Source organism: Melanerpes formicivorus, unplaced genomic scaffold (genome assembly GCF_026170545.1).
Source record: "Melanerpes formicivorus ecotype bairdi unplaced genomic scaffold, bMelFor1.0.p_v2 SCAF_18, whole genome shotgun sequence".
Classification (NCBI taxonomy): Eukaryota; Metazoa; Chordata; class Aves; order Piciformes; family Picidae; genus Melanerpes; species Melanerpes formicivorus.
In genome coordinates, this window is record NW_027142370.1 from 4,524,132 (window position 1) to 4,545,874 (window position 21,743).

The following is a 21,743-nucleotide window of genomic DNA, read 5'->3' on the forward strand; positions in this document are numbered from 1 at the left end:
GGCACCTTGGGAATTTTACTGGGCAGAACATCCTTAGGGGGATGAGATTTGTCCCAGATGCTGTAAAAAGGAGAAACTTCCCTTTCTCAAAAACTTGCTTGGACTCCATTAGCTGAGACAAAACCACACCGGTGTTGGGCAAACTCTGCTAGTACAGACCAAGCTGCATCTCACTCTCCCTCCCATCCCCACCTGATGCATCCATTCAACCCCACATCACTAAATAAGCAGCACAATTTACTGGTGGCATTGTTAAAATGTTTCTCAGGGAAGCACTGGCCTGCCCTGGGCCATCACTTCCCTCCCAGAATGTCATCACAAAGGGTTCTCATTGTCAGGCTCAAGATTCCCACCACGGGTGCTGGTATTTGTCCTTTCAGCCACACGCCAGCGGCAGCAGAAAGATCTCCCTGTTGCTGGGATCTCCAGAGCACCTTGGGACTCTTTCCTCAAACCTGGTCCCTGGGACAAGCTCCTGGGATCCACCAAGAAGTCCTTGATCTGCTGCAGTCTCCCACTGCTACCAGAAGGTCCATGGGGGCTGCATCATTTCATATGTGGGGATGCTGGTGACGTTGACGGGGATGGAAATGACAGCCCAGGGGAGCCCGTGTTGCTCCAGGGAGCGTCTGATCATGTACCTGGAAGAAGATGTGACAGGCACATGGGAGCCAAATGAGTTGGTCAAGTGGAGCCCAGATGCAAGCAGAAACCACAAACCAGCTCAAATTGAAATTCTGTGACTCAGTTATGACTTAATCCACTAAAAGTCTGGCTTGCCAAACCCAGATGGGGATGTGATGACCAGTGGGCCCTCCCTGTTTGGCTGTCATCTGGCCCTTCCCATGGGATGTTCCATGCTTGGGAAGATGAAGAGCTAGAAAAGCTACAAATATGCATCTGGACTCCTGCAAAGCCTTTGATTCAGTCCCTCATAGCATCCTTCTCTCTAAACTGGAGATGGATTTAACAGGTGGACTGTTGGGTAGATTATTTGGTTGGGTGCCAGAGCATAGTGATGGACAGCTCAACATCCAGATGGGGACTGGTGACAAATGGTAGCCCTCAGGGGTCCATACTGGGACTAGTGCTGTTTAATGTCTTCATCAGGGACACAGGCAATGGGATTGAGAGCACCCTCAGCAAGTTTTCAGATGACACCAAGATGACTAGATAGAAGGAAGAAAGACTGAGGGTGGTGAGACCCTGGCCCAGACTGCCCAGAAATGTGATGGATGCCCCATCCCTGGCAACAGTCCAGGTCAGATTGGATGAGGCTCTGTGCATGCTGCTCTGCTTGAACATGCCCCTGCGGTGGTCACAGGATCACAGGATGTCAGGGGTTGGAAGGGACCTCTGATGATCATCAAGTCCAACCCCGCTGCCAGAGGAGGACCATAGAATCTAGCACAGGTCACACAGAAACACATCCAGATGTGTCTTGAAAGCCTCCAGAGAAGGAGACTCCACAACCTCCCTGGGCAGCCTGTTGCAGTGCTCTGTGATCCTGACAGTGAAGAAGTTCTTCCTCATGGTGAGGTGGAACTTCTGGGCTCCTCAATTTAAGAAGGACATTGAGACACTTGAAAGTGTCCAGAAAAGGGCAACGAGGCTGGTCAGAGGTCTCGAGCACAAGCCCTGTGAGGAGAGGCTGAGGGAGCTGGGGTTGTTTAGCCTGGAGGAGGCTCAGGGGAGACCTTATTGCTGTCTACCACTACCTGAAGGGTAGGTGAGGGTTGGTCTCCCAGGCACCCAGTGGCAGTGCAAGAGGACATATCTCAAGCTGTGCAAGGGATAAGTTTAGGCTTGGGGTGAGGATAAAGTTCTTCCCAGAAAGAGTAATTGGCCATTGGAATGTGCTGCCCAGGGAGGTGGTGGAGGTGTTCATGAAAGGCTTGGATGTGGCACTTGGGGCCATGGTTTAGTTGTCAGGAGGTGTTAGGGATTAGGTAATAGGTTGGACTTGATGATCTCCGAGGTCTTTTCCAAGCTGGTTGGTTCTGTGATGCTATGATTAAGCCATTGTAGGAACCTGTGGCAGGTGTGGCACCTACCCGTCCCTGCCCAGCAGGAAGAGCGCGGGGATGTCGGCGGTGCGCCGGCTGCTGTCCTGGATCATCTCGATGTAGAAGCTGTCGTTGTCGTAGGCGTTGTCGGCGATGATCACCGCCCGCCCGCCGTGCTCCTGCACCACGCGCGTCTTCGACAGGAACGAGCAGCCCCTGGGTGGGACAGAAAGTCACAGACCTTTGATGGCCACCTTGGCAGATGGGAACCCTCCGAGTGCCGCAGCTCGCCTGGAGATGGCCGGACCAGGGGACCGTCTGCCTGGCCCCACACCTCCCCCCGAACCCTGCTCCTCCTCTCCGAGTCTGTATTTTAGGCACAAGCTGCCCACACTGCCACTTTCTCCTCAGGAAAAATAAATAGGGGGGTTGCCAACCCTATTTATAGGGTGGGTTTTTTTATTCCCAGCTAAAGATGGAACATGAAATGCTCTGGGGCAAGAGCATTCTGATGTTTTCCTCATATACCCACATGTCATATGTCACAGGAAGAAGCTGGAGGTGCTGCTAAAATGTGCCTATTACCCTGTCACCTTCTGTGCCATAGGCAGCTCCCCTCCCACTGAAGGGTCCCCCCTGGAAGAGCTCCCATGATACCAGACGTACCCCCTCTCCACCAAGGCAATCTGGTCCTGGATAAAGACTCCATTATTTAGCTCTCCACAGGCTTCAGGGGGATCCGCTGGGACGAGGTGGATCTGGTCGTACCTTGTATTCTCCAAGGAGACAAGCAGAGGTGAGTGAGGGGGGATTGGGGCTGCTTCCCATCCTCTGCCCCACCAGAGTCATCCCCATCATCCCACTCCTTGCTCATCCCTGTGCAGAGTGTGCTTTTGGTGAGATTTAGGGCTTCCAGGCACAGGGACAGTGGCTGTCCCTTTCCAGGCCCTGAAGAGCCATCCCAACCCCACTCAACAGCTTTCTAGATCCAGCACTGCCAGGTCGCCACTAAAGTATGTCCCTCAGCACCACACATAGCTTTTAAACCTTTTCAGAGGTGACTCCACCACTGCCCTGGCCAGCCTGGTCCAGGCCTTGCAATCCTTTCAGGGAAGAATAGCATCTTCTCTAGAGTATCATTTCCATTGCTCTAAAGACACTACAGAAAGAGTCTTCTCCTCTGCTCTTCCATGTCTCATGTGGTTGTATCCATAAGGGACATCTGCTCCTGCACCCTCACCCCAACTCCATGTCTATTCAGGGAAAGGTCTTTCCTCTGCAGACCAGTTGGTTTATCTCTGCTGTTCCCCATGACAGCCTGACCACCCCTCCTGGGCCATGTCTCAGCCCTTGGAGATGGTAAGAGTGGGGCACGTGCTCCTTGAACACAGGCAGGACCAAACTCCTTCCCAAAGCCTGCTGAGGCTGAAGGCAGGGGCCAGCACGTGCCTCCTACCAAAGGGCAGGCTCAGGGAAGAGAAATTATCTCCCTCTTACCAAATGCTTTCAATCACAATGGACAAATGCTAGGATGGAAGGAGCCAAAGGGATGAGTTGGGTGAATACTTACAAACACACCACCAAAATCCTTGGCTGGAGTGGCAGTGAAGATGTAGCGAATGTCTCCAGGGCTCAGCACTTGGAAATACAAGTACTCATGGATGCGTAAACCTGGGTGTGCAGGGAGAGAAGGGAGAGGTAGAGAAAACAGGGCAAATCCCTGAAAACATGGGAAAATACACAGCTACCACCCCTGAACTGCACCATGCCGAAGCGAATGTGCCCTTTGGCAACAGCAGCTCCTGGCTGGTCCTTGGGAATGAGGACCCAAAATGGGTCCAGCTTGGGGTGCTGCGAGGGGAGATGCTCCAGCATCTAGGGGGAAGGCACCAAGATTGGGGTGCACAAAGGTTTCCCCATGTGAATGTGGGTGGGGAAAAAAAAGTCCCCTCCGTTTCCCCATTCTCTGAATGCAGCTGGACCATGGAGGGGATAGGGGTGACATCCCTGGATCCGAGGGGCACAGAGGGGAAATGTGCTTGGACTGAAGCACCCTGAAAAGAAATGAAGCTGGGATGGGGTGTAGGAGGGGAAACAGAGTAAGGCTGGGGTGTAGGAGGAGAAATGGAGTAGGGCTGGGGTGTAGGAGGAGAAATGGAGTAGGGCTGGGGTGTAGGAGGGGAAGTGCGCCTGGATTGCGGTGAAGAGAGAGGAAATGCAATGGGGCTGGGTGCAAAAAGGGGAAACGCAGCTGGATTGGGGTGCAGGGAGAAAAATGCTATGGAACTGGGTTGCAGTGATGGGAAATGCCCCTAGATCGGGGTGCAGTTGACAAAATGCACTCAGAATGAGGTACTGGATGGGGGAAATTGCAATTAGGTCAGGGTGCACCGAGGGAAATGCTCTCGGACGGGGATGCAGGAGGGGAAATGCAATGGAGCTTGAGTGCGGGGATAGGAAATAACAAGCAGGATGGGGTGCGGTATGGCGAAATGCAATGGAATTGGGGTGCGGCGATGGGAAGTGCACCCAGACTGGGGTGCTGGATAGGGAAATGCACTGGGGCTGGGGTTCAGTGATGCGAAATGCACCAGAGCTGGGGGGCGGGAGGGGAAGTGCAAGCGGATCGAGCGGCGCAGCGAGGGAAAAGGCAACCGGCCCGGGGTGCAGGGCGGGGAAAAGCAGCGGGGCGACGAGTAGCGGGGTGAGGGTGGCGGGACCGGGCAGCAGCTGGCACTCACCGCGGGCCGGACAGGAGCAGAGGCAGAGGCAGAGCCAGAGCGAGCGGCGGAGCATGGCTGCGCCCGGCACCGCCAGACGCTCCGCCCTCATCCCACGCCCATTGGCGGAGCCACCGCATCACGACTTTCTATTGGCTGACAAAGCCATCAATCTCCAGAAAAAAAGGGGAGGGCAGGAGCTCAGGCCTGTGCAGCCCCGAGAGGCGATGATAGCTTCGTTGGTCCGTGTCATCTCGGTGTCCCCTCACTGGCCCCATCAACTAAAGCTCCATTCGCCACCCCTCCTTTCTCGAGACAGCTCCTCCCCTGCAAACACTGAGCCGGCTTCTCCTCCCCGCCTCTCTATGGCCGCTGGAGGAGGAGCGACACCTCGCCGTCGCCGCTCTGCCCGCCCTTACCATAGAGCGCAGCCGGAAGCGGCCCCCTCGCAACGAGCGCTTCCTTTCCTGTCCCGGGGAAGCTTCTGGGCGGGCGCGGTGCATTGTGGGGTGGAGCCTGTGTGAGGCGGGGGGAGCTGCAGCGAAAAGAGCCGCCAGGATGATGGTGAGTGTCATCCGCCGCCATCGCTGCGATCGCCGCCGCCGCCGCGTCCCGCCACCTGAGGAAGGCTTCCTCAGCCTGTTTCTCGCTCTCAGGGCCGTGTTGGCGGGGCTGCGGCGGGGCCGGCGCGCATTCCGGGCCGGCGGGAGGGGATGGCGGGGGCCACCCGGCCGCAGAAGCCTGCAGCTACCCGGGGCGTAAGAGCATGTCGGGCCCCCTGTGCCTCCCGGACTCCTGGGCCCGGGGGTAGAGGCTGGGGTGTGCTGGGAGTTGTAGTCGTGCAGCCCGGGTGTGGCGGTCCCGGAGCCCCCCGCCCTGCGGCCCCCTCAGCAGCACGGCCCAGGTCTCGGCGTCGGCGGCTGCGGGGTCCCGTGGGCGCTGTCCAGCTCGGTGAGCCGTTGCTGTTGACCGTGTCGGCCACTCCCCGTTATTTTCCGGGTTTCTTTCCCGTTAGGATTGTGAACGGCTCTCGAGTGAAAGGGTGGATTTAGATTGGCTCTAGGGAAGAAGTTCTGCACTGTGAGGGTGGTGAGACACTGGCACAGGTTACCCAGAGAAGCTGTGGATTCCCTAAGTGTTCAAGGCCGGGCTGGATGAGCGATCTGGTGTAGTGGAAAGTGTCCCTGTGCATTGCAGGGGCGGGGTTGGAACCCGTTGGTCTTTAAGGTTGTTTCCAACACAAACCATTCAGTGACTGTGAGATCTCCACACTGGTGAATGTGGAAGAACTTAATGCATTTTCTTCCCCAAAATGTTTCCAGTATTTAGGGAGGCCTGACTGTGATACTCACCCCACTCATACTTGCAGTTTAGCCTCTCAGCCCTAGCCCTGTTGCTTTTTAGCACAGTAGTCACAGAGTCAGGGAATTGCATGGTTGGAAAGAGACCTTTCACATCATGAAGTACAATTGTTAATCCAGCACTGCTAGGTCACCACTTTACCATGTCCTTCAGCACCACATCTTCAGCACCACATCTACCTGGCTTTTAAAACCCTCCAGGGATGGGGTTTCCATAGAATATCAGGTTGGAAGGGAGCTCAAGTATCATCTGTTTTAGCTCTGTTATGTATGACCACAGGTGGTGGTTTAAAACTGGTGTCTCACAAACTTTGGCTGAGTTTGGGCTTTGCTTGAGCTTTGCCTGTAAGGCACATTGGGTCTCTCGCTCCAAGAAGGACATTGAGGTGCTGGAGTGTGTGCAGAGAAGGGCAACAAAGCTGTTGAAAAGTCTGGAGCACAAGTCTTGTGAGGAGCAGCTGGGGGAACTGGGGGTGTTCAATCTGGAGAAAAGGAGGCTGAGACACCCTGTCTGGCTTTCTACAGCTGCCTGACATGAGGCAGGAGTGAGGTGGGAGTTGGTCTCTTCTGCAAAGGAACAAGTGACAGGACAAGAGAAAACGGCCTCAGGTTGTGCTGGGGGAGGTTTAGGTTGGACATGTGGAAAAACTTCTTCCCCAAAAGGGTTCTCAAGGCCTGGCCCAGGCTGCCCAGGGCAGTGGTGGAGTTCTCATCCCTGGAGAGGTTTTAAGGCTGTGTAGATGTAGTGCTGAGAGCCATGGTTTAGTGGTGACCTGGCAGTGCTGGGTTCATGGTTGGACTTGAAGATCTTAAAGGTCTCTTTCAAGCAAAACAGTTGTGTAACTGCTTTGCTCTCTGCAAAGGGCAGTAGCACTCTCAGAGCACTGGGAAGCCCCTCTCTGCTGTGTTCATCTGGCATCAAATTCAGAACTTTGTTGAGCTGCACTGTATGGAGGAAGCCCACTTTTGGGGCCAATTAGATATGGTGCCAGAGCCTCTCCTGGGACAGTTAGGTGGGTTCCAGATACATTGTGGGAGCAGTGGGAGAAAGCAGTAGGGTTGTGTGATAGCAGAGGAATTTTGAGGGGGCTACAGGTTTTGGTCTTGGTGTCTTTTCATGGTGGTACCTGGCTGGACTGTGTTAGGTGTTGTCTCCTGGTTATCCTGCAGGCTGCTGGGATGGGAGTAACAGCTCTGCTGTGGTTTCTCTCTTCAGCCAACACCAGTTATCCTGCTGAAGGAGGGGACAGACACCTCGCAGGGGATCCCCCAGCTCGTCAGCAACATCAATGCCTGCCAGGTCATCGCTGAAGCTGTGCGCACTACACTGGGACCTCGGGGCATGGACAAGCTCATTGTGGACGACAGGGGTAAGTGCTGGGCAGTGGCCTCACAGCCCTGCAGAAAACTGGCTGGAGAAGAATTTCCAAGGGCTGGAAGTGCACATTGGCTTGGAGCCTCCTACCAACTACAGACAGCATTTGCATGCACCTTCAGCCTGTACTGAGCTTAACTCGCACAGCAGAGATTGGTTTATGTCTCAGTGTTCTCTTCAACACCTGGACTCCAGCCTCTGCTGTTCAAGAGAAGATAATCATAGAATTGCTTTGATTGAAAGAGACCTTTGAGATTGAGTCAAATCCTGTATGTAGCACTGCCAGGTCACCACTAAACCATGTCCCTCAGCACTACATCTACAGGGCTTTTAAACCCCGCCAGGGATGAGGACTCCACTGCACTGGGCAGCCTGGTCCAGGGCTTGAGAACCCATTTGGTGAAGACATTGTTCATCATGTCCAGCTTAAACCTCCTCTGACTTAATCTGCTCTAAAATGGGTCTAAAAGACCCATTTGGAATGGAGGCATCTGCAGAGAGCTTCTCTGTGAAACAGCCATTCTGGGCTCCTCTCCATGAGAGTGACTCCTTCACTTCCCTTTTCAGCCATCCGAGGGTTGTGTATGTGGCTGTAGGAGTGTGTTAAAATACCAAATCCCAAAGGAGAAATGCCAGTCATTTGACTGAAGAAAAAATACTTCTAAGTACAGATTTGGAACAAGAGCCTGTGGCTGTTTAGATGTGACAGAAGTCACAGCGATGCAGGACCAGGGCTTGGCTGTGGAGCGCTGTAGTGTGACAACAAGCTGAGAGCATGTTTGACCAGAAAGGTGAGATGGTGAGACTGGCTGCTCTGAAATGGTTGTATTCATGCCTCTCTGAGGTCTGCAAAGCTCCTGTGGGTGCTGGGTGCCAGGGGCTGGACCCATAGCAGACAAGCCTGACTTCCTTTTCTACATCACTCCTAGGCAAAGCCACTATCTCCAATGACGGTGCCACCATCCTGAAGCTCCTCGACGTCGTCCATCCGGCTGCGAAGACTCTGGTGGACATTGCCAAGTCTCAAGATGCAGAGGTAGGAGGAAGGCCACCTGCCTGCACTCAAAAGCAAAACACAGCAGCAACTTGCTCACCTTGGTGCTTCTGTGGGCTTTGGTGGGAACTGCTCAGGGAGTGCAGGCATTTATTCTGGCTTCTTTATTGACAACCTGCTCTTCCATCAGTGCTTTGAAATCTTTGACACTGTTCCAGGCACATCTGATGGGGAGTTTGGAAACCTCAGGGGCACAGAGTTTGTATTTGTTGAACATAGGTGACAGGAAATGAGACTTCACCCTCCAGTGGGATTAGTCTGAGCTCAGCCCTTCTTAATCACTAGAGAATCCAGTTGCACGTCTGTGAGCAGAGGATACGATGAGATCTGATTTCCTCTGGAAGCCCTTGCCTGCTGTTTGAAGCTGCTCTGCAGCACGGGGATGACACAGAGCGTTTCCTCTCCATGCAGGTTGGTGATGGGACCACGTCTGTGACTCTGCTCGCTGCTGAGTTTCTGAAGCAGGTGAAGCCCTACGTGGAGGAAGGCCTCCATCCTCAGATCATCATCCGTGCCTTCCGCACAGCCACCCAGCTGGTAAGGCAGCGCTGCTCCTAGCTGAGGGGTGACTTGGGCTCCGCCAGAGGCTGGGGAGAGGAGTTTGGTGCCAGAGGGAAAACAGCACACTGCTGGGCAAAATTCAGTAGTGAATGGGCGTGGGCAGTGACAGCAGCGATCTCATGATGTCTTACTGCAAACATCAGCTGCCTTTGCAGGTGCCAGGGAGCTGTCAGTAGCAGTTAGCACCTCTGGAGCACTGGTGCTTCCTTTGGTTTCCTTCCAAGCAGGAATGAATAAATGGGATAACTTGTTTGCCATTCTCCTGATCTCTGCTAGTCTTTAGTAATCTGCACATCTTGGGAAGCCCAGCACTCCCATTAGGTTGAATCTCCTCTGGATGTGGACTCCCTCAACAGCCCTTTCGTTCCCCAGATCTCTGCTGAAAGCAGTGGAGTAGCTCTGAGCCTCTTCATGATCTGATTAGGTTGGTGTTGGTGTGTTTCTCAGAATAACCTGTGCTGGAAGGGTTGGAACAGCTTAAGTGCTTGAAACTTGAAGTGGCTAGTAAAAGAGAAGGTAAAACACAGAGAAGTTGGAGGTCTGATCAGCTCATGGGCATGAATCATTAATCCAGCTGCTGGCTTGTGTTTTGACAGGCTGTAAACAAGATCAAAGACATTGCTGTTTCAGTGAAGAAGGAAGATAAAGAGTAAGTTTCCCTTCCTGATGCCCTGCTTGTGTTGCTGGGCTTCACTGAGCTGGTGTGAGGGCATTTCTGACTTCTGCTGCAGCTTTCCTGAGGTCTCAAGGTCAGGCTGAACAGCTGTGGCCCCACACTGTGGTTATTTGTGAATTTTTGGGGATTTCCTTCTGCTCCTCTGGGGAAGGTGCCATGCTGTCTCTGGGGCTGCAGCCAAGTATGTAGGCCATTGTCTGCCAATGTGCATGGAGGAAGTTAGGTACCAAAATAAGTGGCCTGATTTCTTTTTGCCAGTGGTAGTGGAGACTGGCAGTGCTTGCTGCACACAGTGGCAGTGTGAAATGCTCAGCACTTCTCGGAAAATCCAGTCACTATTTAGCAGTTGGACACATGAAGGTAGCTAGCTAATAGCAGTAAGAGCTGATCCCTTCAGCTGAGGTGAGAGTGCCAGAGTTCATTTGCTCCCTGCATTTCAAGCTCTTGTCTGCCTGATCTGATCTTAACTGAAGAGCTGCAGTAAAAGTCCAAGTTGAGCTGCATCTTAAATACACCAAACTGTGCTGTGAAATGCAGTCATCCTCCTGGTCAGCAGTAACTTGGGTGATAGAGCCTGGGAGGTGGATCCATATTCCCCTGGTGTCTCTTATGTCACAGAATCACAGACTTAGGAAGGTTGGAAAAGACCTTTAAGATCATTGAGTCCAACTGTAACCCAGCTACCATGACCACTAAACTATCTCCTGAAGCACCACATCTACAGCTTCTTGAACACTTCCAGGCACAGGGACTGCATCACCTCCCTGGCAGCCTGTTGCAGTGCCTCACCATGTTTTCAGTAAAGAAAGTAGATCATCCACTCTGTCAGGACATACATCACCTGAGTTAATAGTTTAGAGAATGTGCCACCTTCAGAGGGTTTCAGAATCTTCTTACTTCCTTGGATGGAAAGGAAGCTGAGCTGTCTTGCTCAGGTTTGTGGTGTGTATAAATCATCCAGTGGGGTCAGTGCTAGTCTGATCTGTAAGGGAAAGTTGTGCTGTGACATGTGCCTTGCTTTCCCATTGACACAGGGGAGCTGATCTTTGTCACAGTGGACTAATCACTCCTGCCATGGGGTCTTGGGAGCTTGTCTTGGGAGCTTGTGGGAGGAATCAACATGTGAACACAACCTTGTATGTTCTTTTACTTGCAGTGAGCAGAGAAGCCTGCTGGAGAAGTGTGCAGCCACAGCCCTGAGCTCAAAGCTGATATCCCAGAGCAAGGAGTTTTTCTCCAAGATGGTTGTAGATGCTGTCATGATGTTAGATGACTTGTTACAACTGAAAATGATTGGAATAAAGAAGGTGCAAGGAGGTGCTTTGGAAGTAAGTTCTGTCAGAGCCTGTCCTGAAAGGGTGAGGAGGCAAAGGGTTGACTCTAGCAGCCCACCCTGACAGTGTTGGGAATTACCAAAGGAAATAGAGTTTAATTCCAAATTCCAGTAGAGAAACTACCAGAGCAAGACAAAGCTGTTGGTGTGAGGGGAAAGCTTAAAGGGGAGGGCTGCATTCCTTTTCTGCAGGTGGAGAATCTGGTTTTTTGAGCCAGATGCTCACTTACCTCGCTGCCCTCTGTGGTGAATGTTGTCATTGATACAATCCTCATTTAGATCTCTGAAAAGAATCAAAGACTTGCCTTGTGGGAAGCCTTTACTACTCCTGGAGTCAAAATCCATACAGTCCTGGTTGTGTGCATGAGTACTGGGCTGGGAAAAAATGCGCAGTAAACCCAAAGGAGCTGATCTAGTGGCGGGGAGGACAGGTGATGGGCTGTGTGGTTTATACTGCACTGCTGGAATAGCTGTCATGGGTGTGTGGCAGGGGGTTGGTCTGGGGCTGTGGGAGAACTGGTGTGTCCCTGGGGGCTCCTGCCTGTATCCTGTGCAGGTTTGGGACCTCTTGCTGCAGAGCAGAGCCCATCACAGTTTCTGAATTACTTCTGTGTGGCTGCTAACTGTGTGAAACACTGCATGAGAATTTCCATTGAGAAAAGATGTTACAGCTACGTGACTGTCTTGCCCAGACAGCTGATGTAGTGAATTATGAACGTTTCAGCATCTGTTTTTGCAGTGTCAGGGCCTGCTGGTGTTCTGAGGCTTGCAGAAATTGGTCCCCTGGGGAGGGTGGTGCCTCCTGTTCTGGATAAAAGTGGCTCTCTTCACTCTGTGTTGTTCATCCCTTAAATTCTGCTGTCAGACTCCTTGGAGCTCTGCCCAATGATGGGGCAAATAATTTGGCATGCTGCTTTTCAGGGTGGGCTTGTCAGATTTTGGGTCATCTCATCCTGTCAGAGGAGAGAAGATCTGTGCTTGTCCAGCTTAGGAGGGGCAGGGATCCTCAGGGCTTCAGTCTGGAGAGAGGCAAGTCTGCAGTGTGGTCAGACCCACGTGCAGTAGGAGGTTTAGACGCTGATTTCTCTCCCAGCCATGAGGTTGAGTTCATGTCAGGGAGGGAGCACTGCTGGGCAGAGCAGTCCTGCTGTAAACCAGTCCTGGAGGTAGTGATAGAGCTTGGAAACACAAATCAGGGCAGAATACCCTCCCTGAATGTGAAGCTGTGGATGAAAAGTACCTATCTTCAAAGGGAAGGGGTGGGAAAGGCATCAGAGAGAGAACAGATTGCTCCATCCCTTGATCTGAGGATGTTGTGTATGGCATCTTCAGCTGCAGTGTCTTGAGGGGTGGAAAGGGAGCGATAGAAGCTGGTGTGTGAGGAGAAGAAAACCCTTGCTGCTTGTTTTCTCTGAAAGTGGGTTAATCAAAGGAGACATCTGTTGGTGAGCACTCTGCAAATGAGGACTCTCAAAACAGGGAGGCTCCTGTGGGAGTTATTAACCCTGCTGAGAAAACCTTGGGAGGTTGAGCCTAACACAGATCCCTCTTTTCAAGGACTCACAGCTGGTGGCTGGAGTTGCCTTCAAGAAGACCTTCTCTTACGCTGGGTTTGAAATGCAGCCCAAAAAGTATCAGTCTCCCAAGATTGCCTTGCTGAACGTGGAGCTGGAGCTCAAAGCTGAGAAGGACAACGCTGAAGTCAGAGTAAACACGGTGGAGGTAAGAGCTGAAGGGAGCCTGTCACACTTCCTCATGCCCACAAGGTATGGTGGCTGCTTGGGATCAATGGGATTGCCTTCTGCACATCCTGCCTGCCCTGACAATAAATAGCTGCTGGGTTGTGGTGGCTGATCTGGGAGAAGGGTGTGGCAGACTTTGAGCTAAAGGCATCTTTCTGCTCAGCAATGCTATGGGAAGTTGTCAGCTGTGTGGTGACTTCTCCATGCCTAACAAGTGGCCTTCCAGGCAAGGTTTGTTAAGCAGTGCTTTGAGAGTTCTGAACACTGAACCAAACAAGGTAGCCATGTGGGCAGTTGTTCCCTTTCCATCTTGTTAAAATGTCTTTAGGAATCGTGGTCATTCTCTGACACCTTGGAAAGTTCAACAATTGGAGAGTCCAGTGGAGGCTGCACAGATACTGAGGGGACCAAGGCTTCTCTGTGAGGAGGAAAGGCTGAGAGCCCTGGAGCTGTTTAGCCTGGAGAAGAGCAGCCCCAGAGGGGATCTGATCAGTTCTCAGTAATAGCTAAAGGGTGGGGGGCTAGAAGATGAGGCCAGACTCTTCAGTGGTGCCCAGTGACAGGACAAGGGGCAGTGGGCACAAACTGGAACCCAGGAGGTTCCATCTGAACAGGAGGAAAATTTCTTTGGTGTGAGGGTGCTGGAGGCCTGGAGTAGGCTGCCCAGAGAGGTTGTGGAGTCTCCTTCCATGGGGAGACTCCAAACCCTCCTGTGCAGGCTGCTGTGGGTGACCACACAGGAGGTTGGAACAGGTGATCTACAGAGGTGCTTTTGGTGTCTGGCTGCAGTGTGATCTCAGAAATGGTTTCCTTAAAGCTCCTCTGTCTGCCCTGGAGAAGACTGCAGTCTTTCCTCTTGTAGCTGGCTGTGGTGTGTGGTGTTGCTGTCTCCTTTGTAAGCTGTCCCAGCTGTCTGTGGCTGCATTTCACTTCCAGGCAGAGCATGACAGGCGTGTGAAAGCCTGGGCATGCCTCTGAAGACGAGATTCCTCAAGAGGGGTGCTGCTGTCTGAGGAGAGCTCTTCCTTTGGAGCTGCGGGGTTGTGTTCCCAGTCCTCTCTAAAGTTGTGCTTGTCTCTCTTCCCTCTCCCTGCCAGGATTACCAGGCCATCGTGGATGCTGAGTGGAACATCTTGTATGACAAACTAGACAAAATCCACAAGTCAGGAGCTAAAGTTGTCCTCTCCAAACTCCCCATTGGTGATGTGGCTACCCAGTACTTTGCAGACAGAGACATGTTCTGTGCTGGTCGTGTCCCAGAAGAAGATCTGAAGCGAACTATGATGGTGAGCTGCCTTGTTTTGGAGTAAAGACAGGGAAGAAGGGGAAGGCCTCTTATCAGGGGCTGTAGTGATAGGATGAGGAGTAGCAGCGTTCACCTGAAAGAGGGGAGATTTCAGTGAGAGATGAGGAAGAAATTCATCACTGTGACTGTGGTAAGGCACTGGAACAGGTTGCCCAGAAAGGTTGTGGATGCCTCATCCCTGGAAGGCCAGGCTGCATGGACTCTGAGCAGCCTGATCTAGATGAAGTTGTCCTTGCCCATGGCAGTGGATTTGGACCAAATGATCTTGAAGGTTCCTTCTCAGCCAAACCAGTCTAGGAGTTAGTTTGAAGAGTGCCAGGCTGGTCATTCCCAAAACAGGGCAGCAGTGACTGGACCAAGCCACCTTTAGAATGTTTCCATCAAAATCATGTTATTTTTGCCAACGTGGTGGTGATGCAGAGGTGCCATGTACTGGCACCTGTCCCTTGGAGTGAGCACACTAACTGCACCTGCACTGCATGTTTGTTTCCCTGGTGCTGTTACATCTTAGGGTCTCTACACTGCATCAGCAGAGGTTTATTTTCCCTAGTTCTTCCCTGTTGCATCTTGAGTGGATGTGGGTGTTCTTGGGGGATTTTTGGGTGTAGCTGCTGGACTCTGGAGCCTGTGGGTCAGCCCCTAGGAGCAGCATAATCTTACTTTGCTGTCCAGGATGATTTCTGCTGTGGGTAGCCTGCCTGGGTACCTGAGATGGCAGGGGAAGTGGAAGGGTTTTTTCCTGAGCCTGGCCTGCAGGATGTTTTTGCCCCAGCTAAAAGGCCCAGGCTGGCTCTGAAGAGCAGGAACCCACTAGACAGACTTACCTTGTGTGCCCATGTCAGCAATGTCATGCTTTACTTCCTTCCCTTGCAGGCCTGCGGCGGTTCCATCCAGACCAGTGTCAATGCCTTGTCAGATGGTGTTCTGGGCCGGTGCGAACTCTTTGAGGAGACTCAGATTGGAGGAGAGAGGTAAATACAGCAGCTGTGAACCTGCAGTCCTGCCTGAGCACTCAAACATGAGTTTGAAAAGCTGGCATCTAAGCACTAGCAGGTTTGAGCATCCTAAGGTCATGGCGGGAAACCAAGGTTGGGTTACTGCTGCTTTATACGAGGCTAAGGGAGACGGCAGGAGGAAGCTTTCATCTACATCTTACCTCCTTTTTGTGCTGTTAAGGACTTCTCTGTCCCAGACTGTGGTGTCAGTACAAACCTGTGCCACAGCAGCACTGCAGCTCCCTCACTGTCACCCTTCTTGCCGTGTGCCATTGGCAGGTACAACTTCTTCACGGGCTGCCCCAAGGCCAAGACGTGCACAATCATCCTGCGAGGGGGTGCAGAGCAGTTCATGGAGGAGACAGAACGGTCCCTGCACGATGCCATCATGATAGTCAGGAGAGCAATCAAGGTAAAGACTGGTGGAGATACTTCCCTGCCCCAGTGGCATTGGGATTGTTGACCTGGCACAGCTATAACTCTTTCTAGAAACCTTTTTGCACAGCAGTGTTTGGCTGAGGTCTCTTGGGAGAGAGTGAGAGCTCCCAGCCAGTGGCGTGTGCAGATGGGCAGCAGCTGATTGATGAGCTCAAGGGCTGTTCTTTGGCCAATGCAGCGTTGGCTCTGCAGTGTTGCCAACTGCTTTTCAGGCTTTTGCCTTCAGTACAGATGTAACTTGGAGTCACAGCATCATTTTGCTTGGGAAAGATCTCTCAGGTCATTGAGTCCAACCATTAACCCAGCACCCCCAAGTCACCACTAAACCATACCCTTCAGCACCACATCTGCACAGCTTTTCAACTCCTCCAGTGATGGGGACTCCACCACTGCTCTGGGCAGCCTGGTCCAGGTCTTGAGAACCCTTTTGGGGAAGATATTGTTCTAATGGCCCAGTGTCTTCCTGTCTTTACACTCCAGCAAATCAAACCCTTGCCCAGTTTGGTGTGTCATCTGCAAACTGACTGAGTGTGCCCTCAGTCTCCTTGTCCTTGGTAAAGATACTAAAGAGAACTGGTCCCAGTACTGAGCCCTAGGGAACACCACTTGTGACCAGTCACCAACTGCATTTAACTGCATTCCCCACCACCCTTTGGACCTGGCCATCCAGCCAGTTTTTCACCCAGCAGTGTCTGCCTGTCCAAGCCACGAGCAGAATGCTGTGGGAAACAGTGTTAATGGCTTTATTAACATCCAGGTAGGCAACTTGGTTGCTGGGTGGGGGTGTTTTCTGCAAACTCCTCCATCTTCAAGGGAAGACAGTCTTCTGGGTACATCAGGCTGAGCCTCAGTAGGTTTAAATAGGAGGGTGGATTTTTGTGGTTGTCAGTACCCATTAAAGTCACTTGTTCCCTCTCTTGGTGACCAGTCTGTGAGGTCACTGTCCCCTGGCTGTGAAGGCAGGCTGGGAGCACCAGGAGAGGGGCACATGTGGGTGCAAGTTGTGCTCATGCAGTTGCTGGTCCCTGTGGTAGATGCTGCCTAACTGGGGGCATTTCTGGGCTATGCATGAAAACATGTTCATGTGGTGGGGCTTGGTTAAAAACAGCTTTGAGGCTGAGTGTCCTGAGGGGATGGGAAGGAGCACTGCAAGATTTTTTGTGGATGTGTTTTGCTTTTAGAAAGAACATCCTGAGCTCCCTGCTGAAACAAACAGGGAGGGGAGGGGGGCAATAGCAGGACTTGGCTGCAAAGTACTGCTGCAGACCTACTTGAGTGCTTCAAAGGGGTCTGCCCTGGTACAGCATCCCTAAAGGGATGGAAGTTCTTGGCCTGTGCTTGAAGCTTGCAGGGATGGCAGCAGCCTGTACTGCTGTGTGTGAATCAGCCTGCCTGCAGCACATGCAGGAGAGGAGGCTGTTCCTGTGTGAATCAGCCTGCCTGCAGCACATGCAGGAGAGGAGGCTGTTCGTGTGTGAGTCAGCCTGCCTGCAGCACATGCAGGAGAGGAGGCTGTTCGTGTGTGAGTCAGCCTGCCTGCAGCACATGCAGGAGAGGAGGCTGTTCCTGTGTGAATCAGCCTGCCTGCAGCACATGCAGGAGAGGAGGCTGTTCCTGTGTGAATCAGCCTGCCTGCAGCACATGCAGGAGAGGAGGCTGTTCCTGTGTGAGTCAGCCTGCCTGCAGCACATGCAGGAGAGGAGGCTGTTTCTGTGTGAGTCAGCCTGCCTGCAGCACATGCAGGAGAGGAGGCTGTTCCTGTGTGAATCAGCCTTCCTGCAGCACATGCAGGAGAGGAGGCTGTTCCTGTGTGAGTCAGCCTGCCTGCAGCACATGCAGGAGAGGAGGCTGTTCCTGTGTGAATCAGCCTGCCTGCAGCACATGCAGGAGAGGAGGCTGTTCCTGTGTGAATCAGCCTGCCTGCAGCACATGCAGGAGAGGAGGCTGTTCCTGTGTGAATCAGCCTGCCTGCAGCACACGCAGGAGAGGAGGCTGTTCCTGTGTGAGTCAGCCTGCCTGCAGCACACGCAGGAGAGGAGGCTGTTCCTGTGTGAGTCAGCCTGCCTGCAGCACGTGCAGGAGAGGAGGCTGTTCCTGTGTGAGTCAGCCTGCCTGCAGCACGTGCAGGAGAGGAGGCTGTTCCTGTGTGAGTCAGCCTGCCTGCAGCACGTGCAGGAGAGGAGGCTGTTCCTGTGTGAGTCAGCCTGCCTGCAGCACACGCAGGAGAGGAGGCTGTTCCTGTGTGAGTCAGCCTGCCTGCAGCACATGCAGGAGAGGAGGCTGTTCCTGTGTGAGTCAGCCTGCCTGCAGCACGTGCAGGAGAGGAGGCTGTTCCTGTGTGAGTCAGCCTGCCTGCAGCACACGCAGGAGAGGAGGCTGTTCCTGTGTGAGTCAGCCTGCCTGCAGCACGTGCAGGAGAGGAGGCTGTTCCTGTGTGAGTCAGCCTGCCTGCAGCACGTGCAGGAGAGGAGGCTGTTCCTGTGTGAATCAGCCTGCCTGCAGCACGTGCAGGAGAGGAGGCTGTTCCTGTGTGAGTCAGCCTGCCTGCAGCACACGCAGGAGAGGAGGCTGTTCCTGTGTGAGTCAGCCTGCCTGCAGCACGTGCAGGAGAGGAGGCTGTTCCTGTGTGAGTCAGCCTGCCTGCAGCACATGCAGGAGAGGAGGCTGTTCCTGCAGTGCCGCTTTCCCTTGCTCTTCCAGAACGATTCTGTCGTTGCCGGCGGCGGTGCGATAGAGATGGAGCTCTCCAAGTACCTCCGGGACTACTCCAGGACCATTCCAGGCAAGCAGCAGCTGCTGATCGGTGCTTATGCCAAAGCCCTGGAGATCATTCCCCGCCAGCTCTGCGACAACGCCGGCTTCGACGCCACCAACATCCTGAACAAGCTCCGAGCCAAGCACGCGCAGGTGAGTGCCGCCCCTCAACCCGCGGTGCCAGCACCGACCAGCCCTGTGTGAGATTTGCCTTCTCTTTGCCTTTCCTGAGCTTGATGGAGCCAGCAAAGCTCACCTGAGCCTTGTGCCCTCTTTGATGGAGCCCCCTGTGTTGTGCCCAGATCAAGGAGGGGCTTGCTGCAGGCTTCTCTGAAAGGAAGGGATCTGTTTTGCCTTTGATCGCAGCCGTCCCGTGACCTCCCGAGCTGGGAGGCCTGGTTTGCTCTTAAGAAATGCATCATCTGTCAGGAGGGAGGCTTCTGTGTCAAACATCCAAGTAATGAGGGTGTTGAACTTGGCCAAGCTGAGTGTTCTCCAGAGGAGCTGCAGACTGAATCATAGAGTTGTGGCTGGAAGAAAGCCCTCCAGGGCGGAGATTCCACCACTGCCCTGGGCACCCTGGTCCAGGCCTTGACAACCCTTTTGGGGATAGAAATGTTCCTCATGTCCAAACTAAACCTCCCCTGGTGCAACTTGAGGCTGCTTCCCCTTGCTCTATCACTTGCTCCTTGGGAGAAGAGACCAAGCCCCACCTCGCTCCAACCTCCTTTCAGGGATTGTAGAGAGCCAAAGGGTTTCCCCTCAGCCTCCTTTTCTCCAGGCTGAACAAGCCCAGTTCTCTCAGCTGCTCCTCACAAGACTTCAGCTCTAGACCCTTTCCCAGCTTCATTGTCCTTCTTTGGACACCCTCCAGCACCTCTGTTCTTCTTGAATAAGGGTAGTGAAGGTCCTGATCTATCACTTCAGACCTTGTGGAGCACATGTGTGCATGTGCCGTCCTCATTCAGGCAGTGAGGGGTTGCCCCTTGGCAAGCAAAGCAGCTACCCCAGTGGGGTCACTCCTGCCATGTTCCAACCTGCTGATGTTTGTGGGCTCAGGGGTGATGCCCCAGAGCAAGCAGCTGTGTCTTGGGCTGCAGGAACTGGAGCTGTGTGTCAGGGAGGGAGACAGCCCTGGAGCAGAAGCTGGTGCTGTAAGGCTTCTGCAGGTTCTCTCTAAATGGAGCACAGCAGCTCCAGGAGGCCTCACCGGCCCTGCTGTTGCCACCAGGGCTTGTTGGGGTTTAGTCCTCTCCAGCATCATCCCACGATCCCGCACGGCCCAGTCTCAGCCTGTCGCTGAACATCTCCATGTCTCCATGCCGGCCCCAGGGTCCCGAGCAGCCCTGTAAGGAGCCCCTCTTGCCTCCTGTGTGCCTGCAGGGCGGGATGTGGTACGGAGTGGACGTGACCAAGGAGGACATCGCGGACAACTTCGAGGCGTGCGTGTGGGAGCCGGCCGTGGTGCGCATCAACGCGCTGACCGCCGCCTCCGAGGCCGCCTGCCTCATCGTCTCCGTGGACGAGACCATCAAGAACCCGCGCTCCACCGTGGACGCCGCGCCTGGTGCCCGGGGCCGAGGCCGGGGCAGGCCCCACAACCACTGAGCCCCGCCCCTACCCCCCAGCCGCCGAGGCCCCGTCGGGGTGGGGCGCAACCACTGAGCCCCCCCAGCCGCTGAGCCCCCGTCGGGGTGGGGCCGGGGGCCGGCGCGCTCCTCCAACCCGCAACGTGAGAGTTAATACCTGGCTTAATTAAGGGGCTGGTTAGCAGATGGTCGTTTTGAGGGCCTACGGGCAACTACTGGCCTTGGTTAATTAGAGTCAAATCTTGGCCTGGGCAACGGCGACCTCCTGTGAGAGGCCCTGCCCCAACATTTCCTCCTCAGCACTGATCCCCTTAGGCCTCAGCCTGCCTTCGGCTTGGGAGCTGTGCAGAGCGGAGTCCTGTGCGGCGCTGGCAGGGAGGGCAGCGAGCGTGGGGCCTCTTCCTATTTATACTCATGGGGTTTGGTTTGGTTTGGTTTTTTTTCCTTTCTGCTGGGGGTTTTGAACTCAGCCTCAAACACAATAAAACAATGACTTCATTTCAGTGGCAAACTGCAGTGCTTCCTCTTTTCATAGAATGGTCTGGGTTGGAAGGGTCCTACAGTGGTATCCAGTCCAACTCCTCCTGCAGTAGGCAGGGGTGTCCTCAACTAGATCAGGTTGCCCAGAGCCCTGTGCAGCCTCACCTTGAATATCTCCAGGTATGGGGCCTCAGCTACCTCCCTAGGCAACCTGTTCCTAACATCCAATCTCAGTCTGCTCTTCTCTAGTTTGAAGCCATTGCCCCTCATCCTGTCACTGCAGGCCTTTGTAAATGGCCTCTCCATCCTTCTTGTAGGCTCCCTTCAGGTACTGGAAGGTTGTTATTAGGTCTCTGTGGAGCCTTCTGTTCTCCAGAGTGAACACCCCCAGCTCCCTCAGCCTATCCTCGTGGCAGAGGTGCTCCAATCCTCCTCTGGAGCTGCTCCATCAGGTCCAAGTCCTTCCTTTTCTGTGCTGTTTGGGTCACGCCAGAAGGTGGTAGCTGGTGATTAAAGGATTGACCTTTCAGGCTGGTTTCTGCCCCATTTAAAAGCAGGCACTGCTGGGCAGAAGGGCCAACTCCCAGTGCACCCCAGTTCCTGAGACAGATCACCTCTGGGTGCACCACCTCTGGTGGAGCTCTCTGATGCTACTCAGTCCTATTTCTACTTTATTTTGCTTAATTTATGTCTTGCCCTTTGTTTCATGGAAGAAGGTGTCTGACCTCTCCAGCCAGGGGCAGGGGGTGTGTGGGGCTGGTGGGGTTCAGGGATGGATCCTGGTGCTTGGGGCACCTCTGGCAGGAAAGTTCTCGTGAAAACTTGGGTCTGAAAGTGTTAATGGAGGACAGTGGAAGAAATGTGCTGTGTATCTGGTGTCAGCCCTCTGAGATCTGATTTAATTAAGCAAGTAGCTGGTCCATTACACACGGGCATGTGACTTCCCAGTGCTCATGAAGTGCTGCTGTGAGACTCCCCGGTTAGAGGCATCTGCTGTGTCCCTTTTGGTGGTGGCTTTTAAACACAGGTCCTGCCTGTCCTGTGGGAGTGTGGCCCCATCTGCCCATGCCCTGGGGCTGCCTCACCAGCCTGGCAGGGACTTGGGGGAAAGCTCTATTTCCAGCTCTTGCTGTGACACTTTCTAACCTGTAAAGCTAATTCCCACCTCTGTGGGGTTGTAAGCTGGGAGCTGGGAATCTTCCAGCCACCTGGGTTGATGGAGACATCAGAAATGAATCCCCTTTCTGCTTGCTGTTTTTTTTTCCCCTCCAGGACTGTTCAGCAGTGGGGGTTTTGTTTGGCTGGGTTTTTGTTTGGCTTGTGGGGATTTGTTGTTTGGTTGTGCTTTGTTGT

The 21,743-nt window shown here is 53.6% G+C and overlaps 2 protein-coding genes across 2 annotated transcripts; one reads left to right on the top strand and one right to left on the bottom strand.

The window, feature by feature from the left end:
• Nucleotides 1-230: 230 nt before the first annotated feature.
• Nucleotides 231-5,106, bottom strand: PRADC1 (protease associated domain containing 1). The gene is made up of 5 exons (XM_068149424.1): nucleotides 4,748-5,106; nucleotides 3,577-3,677; nucleotides 2,673-2,782; nucleotides 2,055-2,222; nucleotides 231-641 (listed from the first exon to the last, which is right to left on the bottom strand). Exons 1-5 carry the CDS (start codon nucleotides 4,836-4,838, stop codon nucleotides 521-523), a joined length of 591 nt encoding a protein of 196 aa, XP_068005525.1. The 5' UTR covers nucleotides 4,839-5,106; the 3' UTR covers nucleotides 231-520.
• A 77-nt stretch (nucleotides 5,107-5,183) lies between these two features.
• Nucleotides 5,184-20,421, top strand: CCT7 (chaperonin containing TCP1 subunit 7). Its single transcript, XM_068149422.1, has 12 exons — nucleotides 5,184-5,290; nucleotides 7,304-7,457; nucleotides 8,392-8,498; nucleotides 8,928-9,053; nucleotides 9,674-9,726; nucleotides 10,910-11,081; nucleotides 12,644-12,808; nucleotides 13,926-14,114; nucleotides 15,008-15,105; nucleotides 15,409-15,541; nucleotides 18,268-18,474; nucleotides 19,705-20,421. Exons 1-12 carry the CDS (start codon nucleotides 5,285-5,287, stop codon nucleotides 19,927-19,929), a joined length of 1,635 nt encoding a protein of 544 aa, XP_068005523.1. The 5' UTR covers nucleotides 5,184-5,284; the 3' UTR covers nucleotides 19,930-20,421.
• Nucleotides 20,422-21,743: the final 1,322 nt, after the last annotated feature.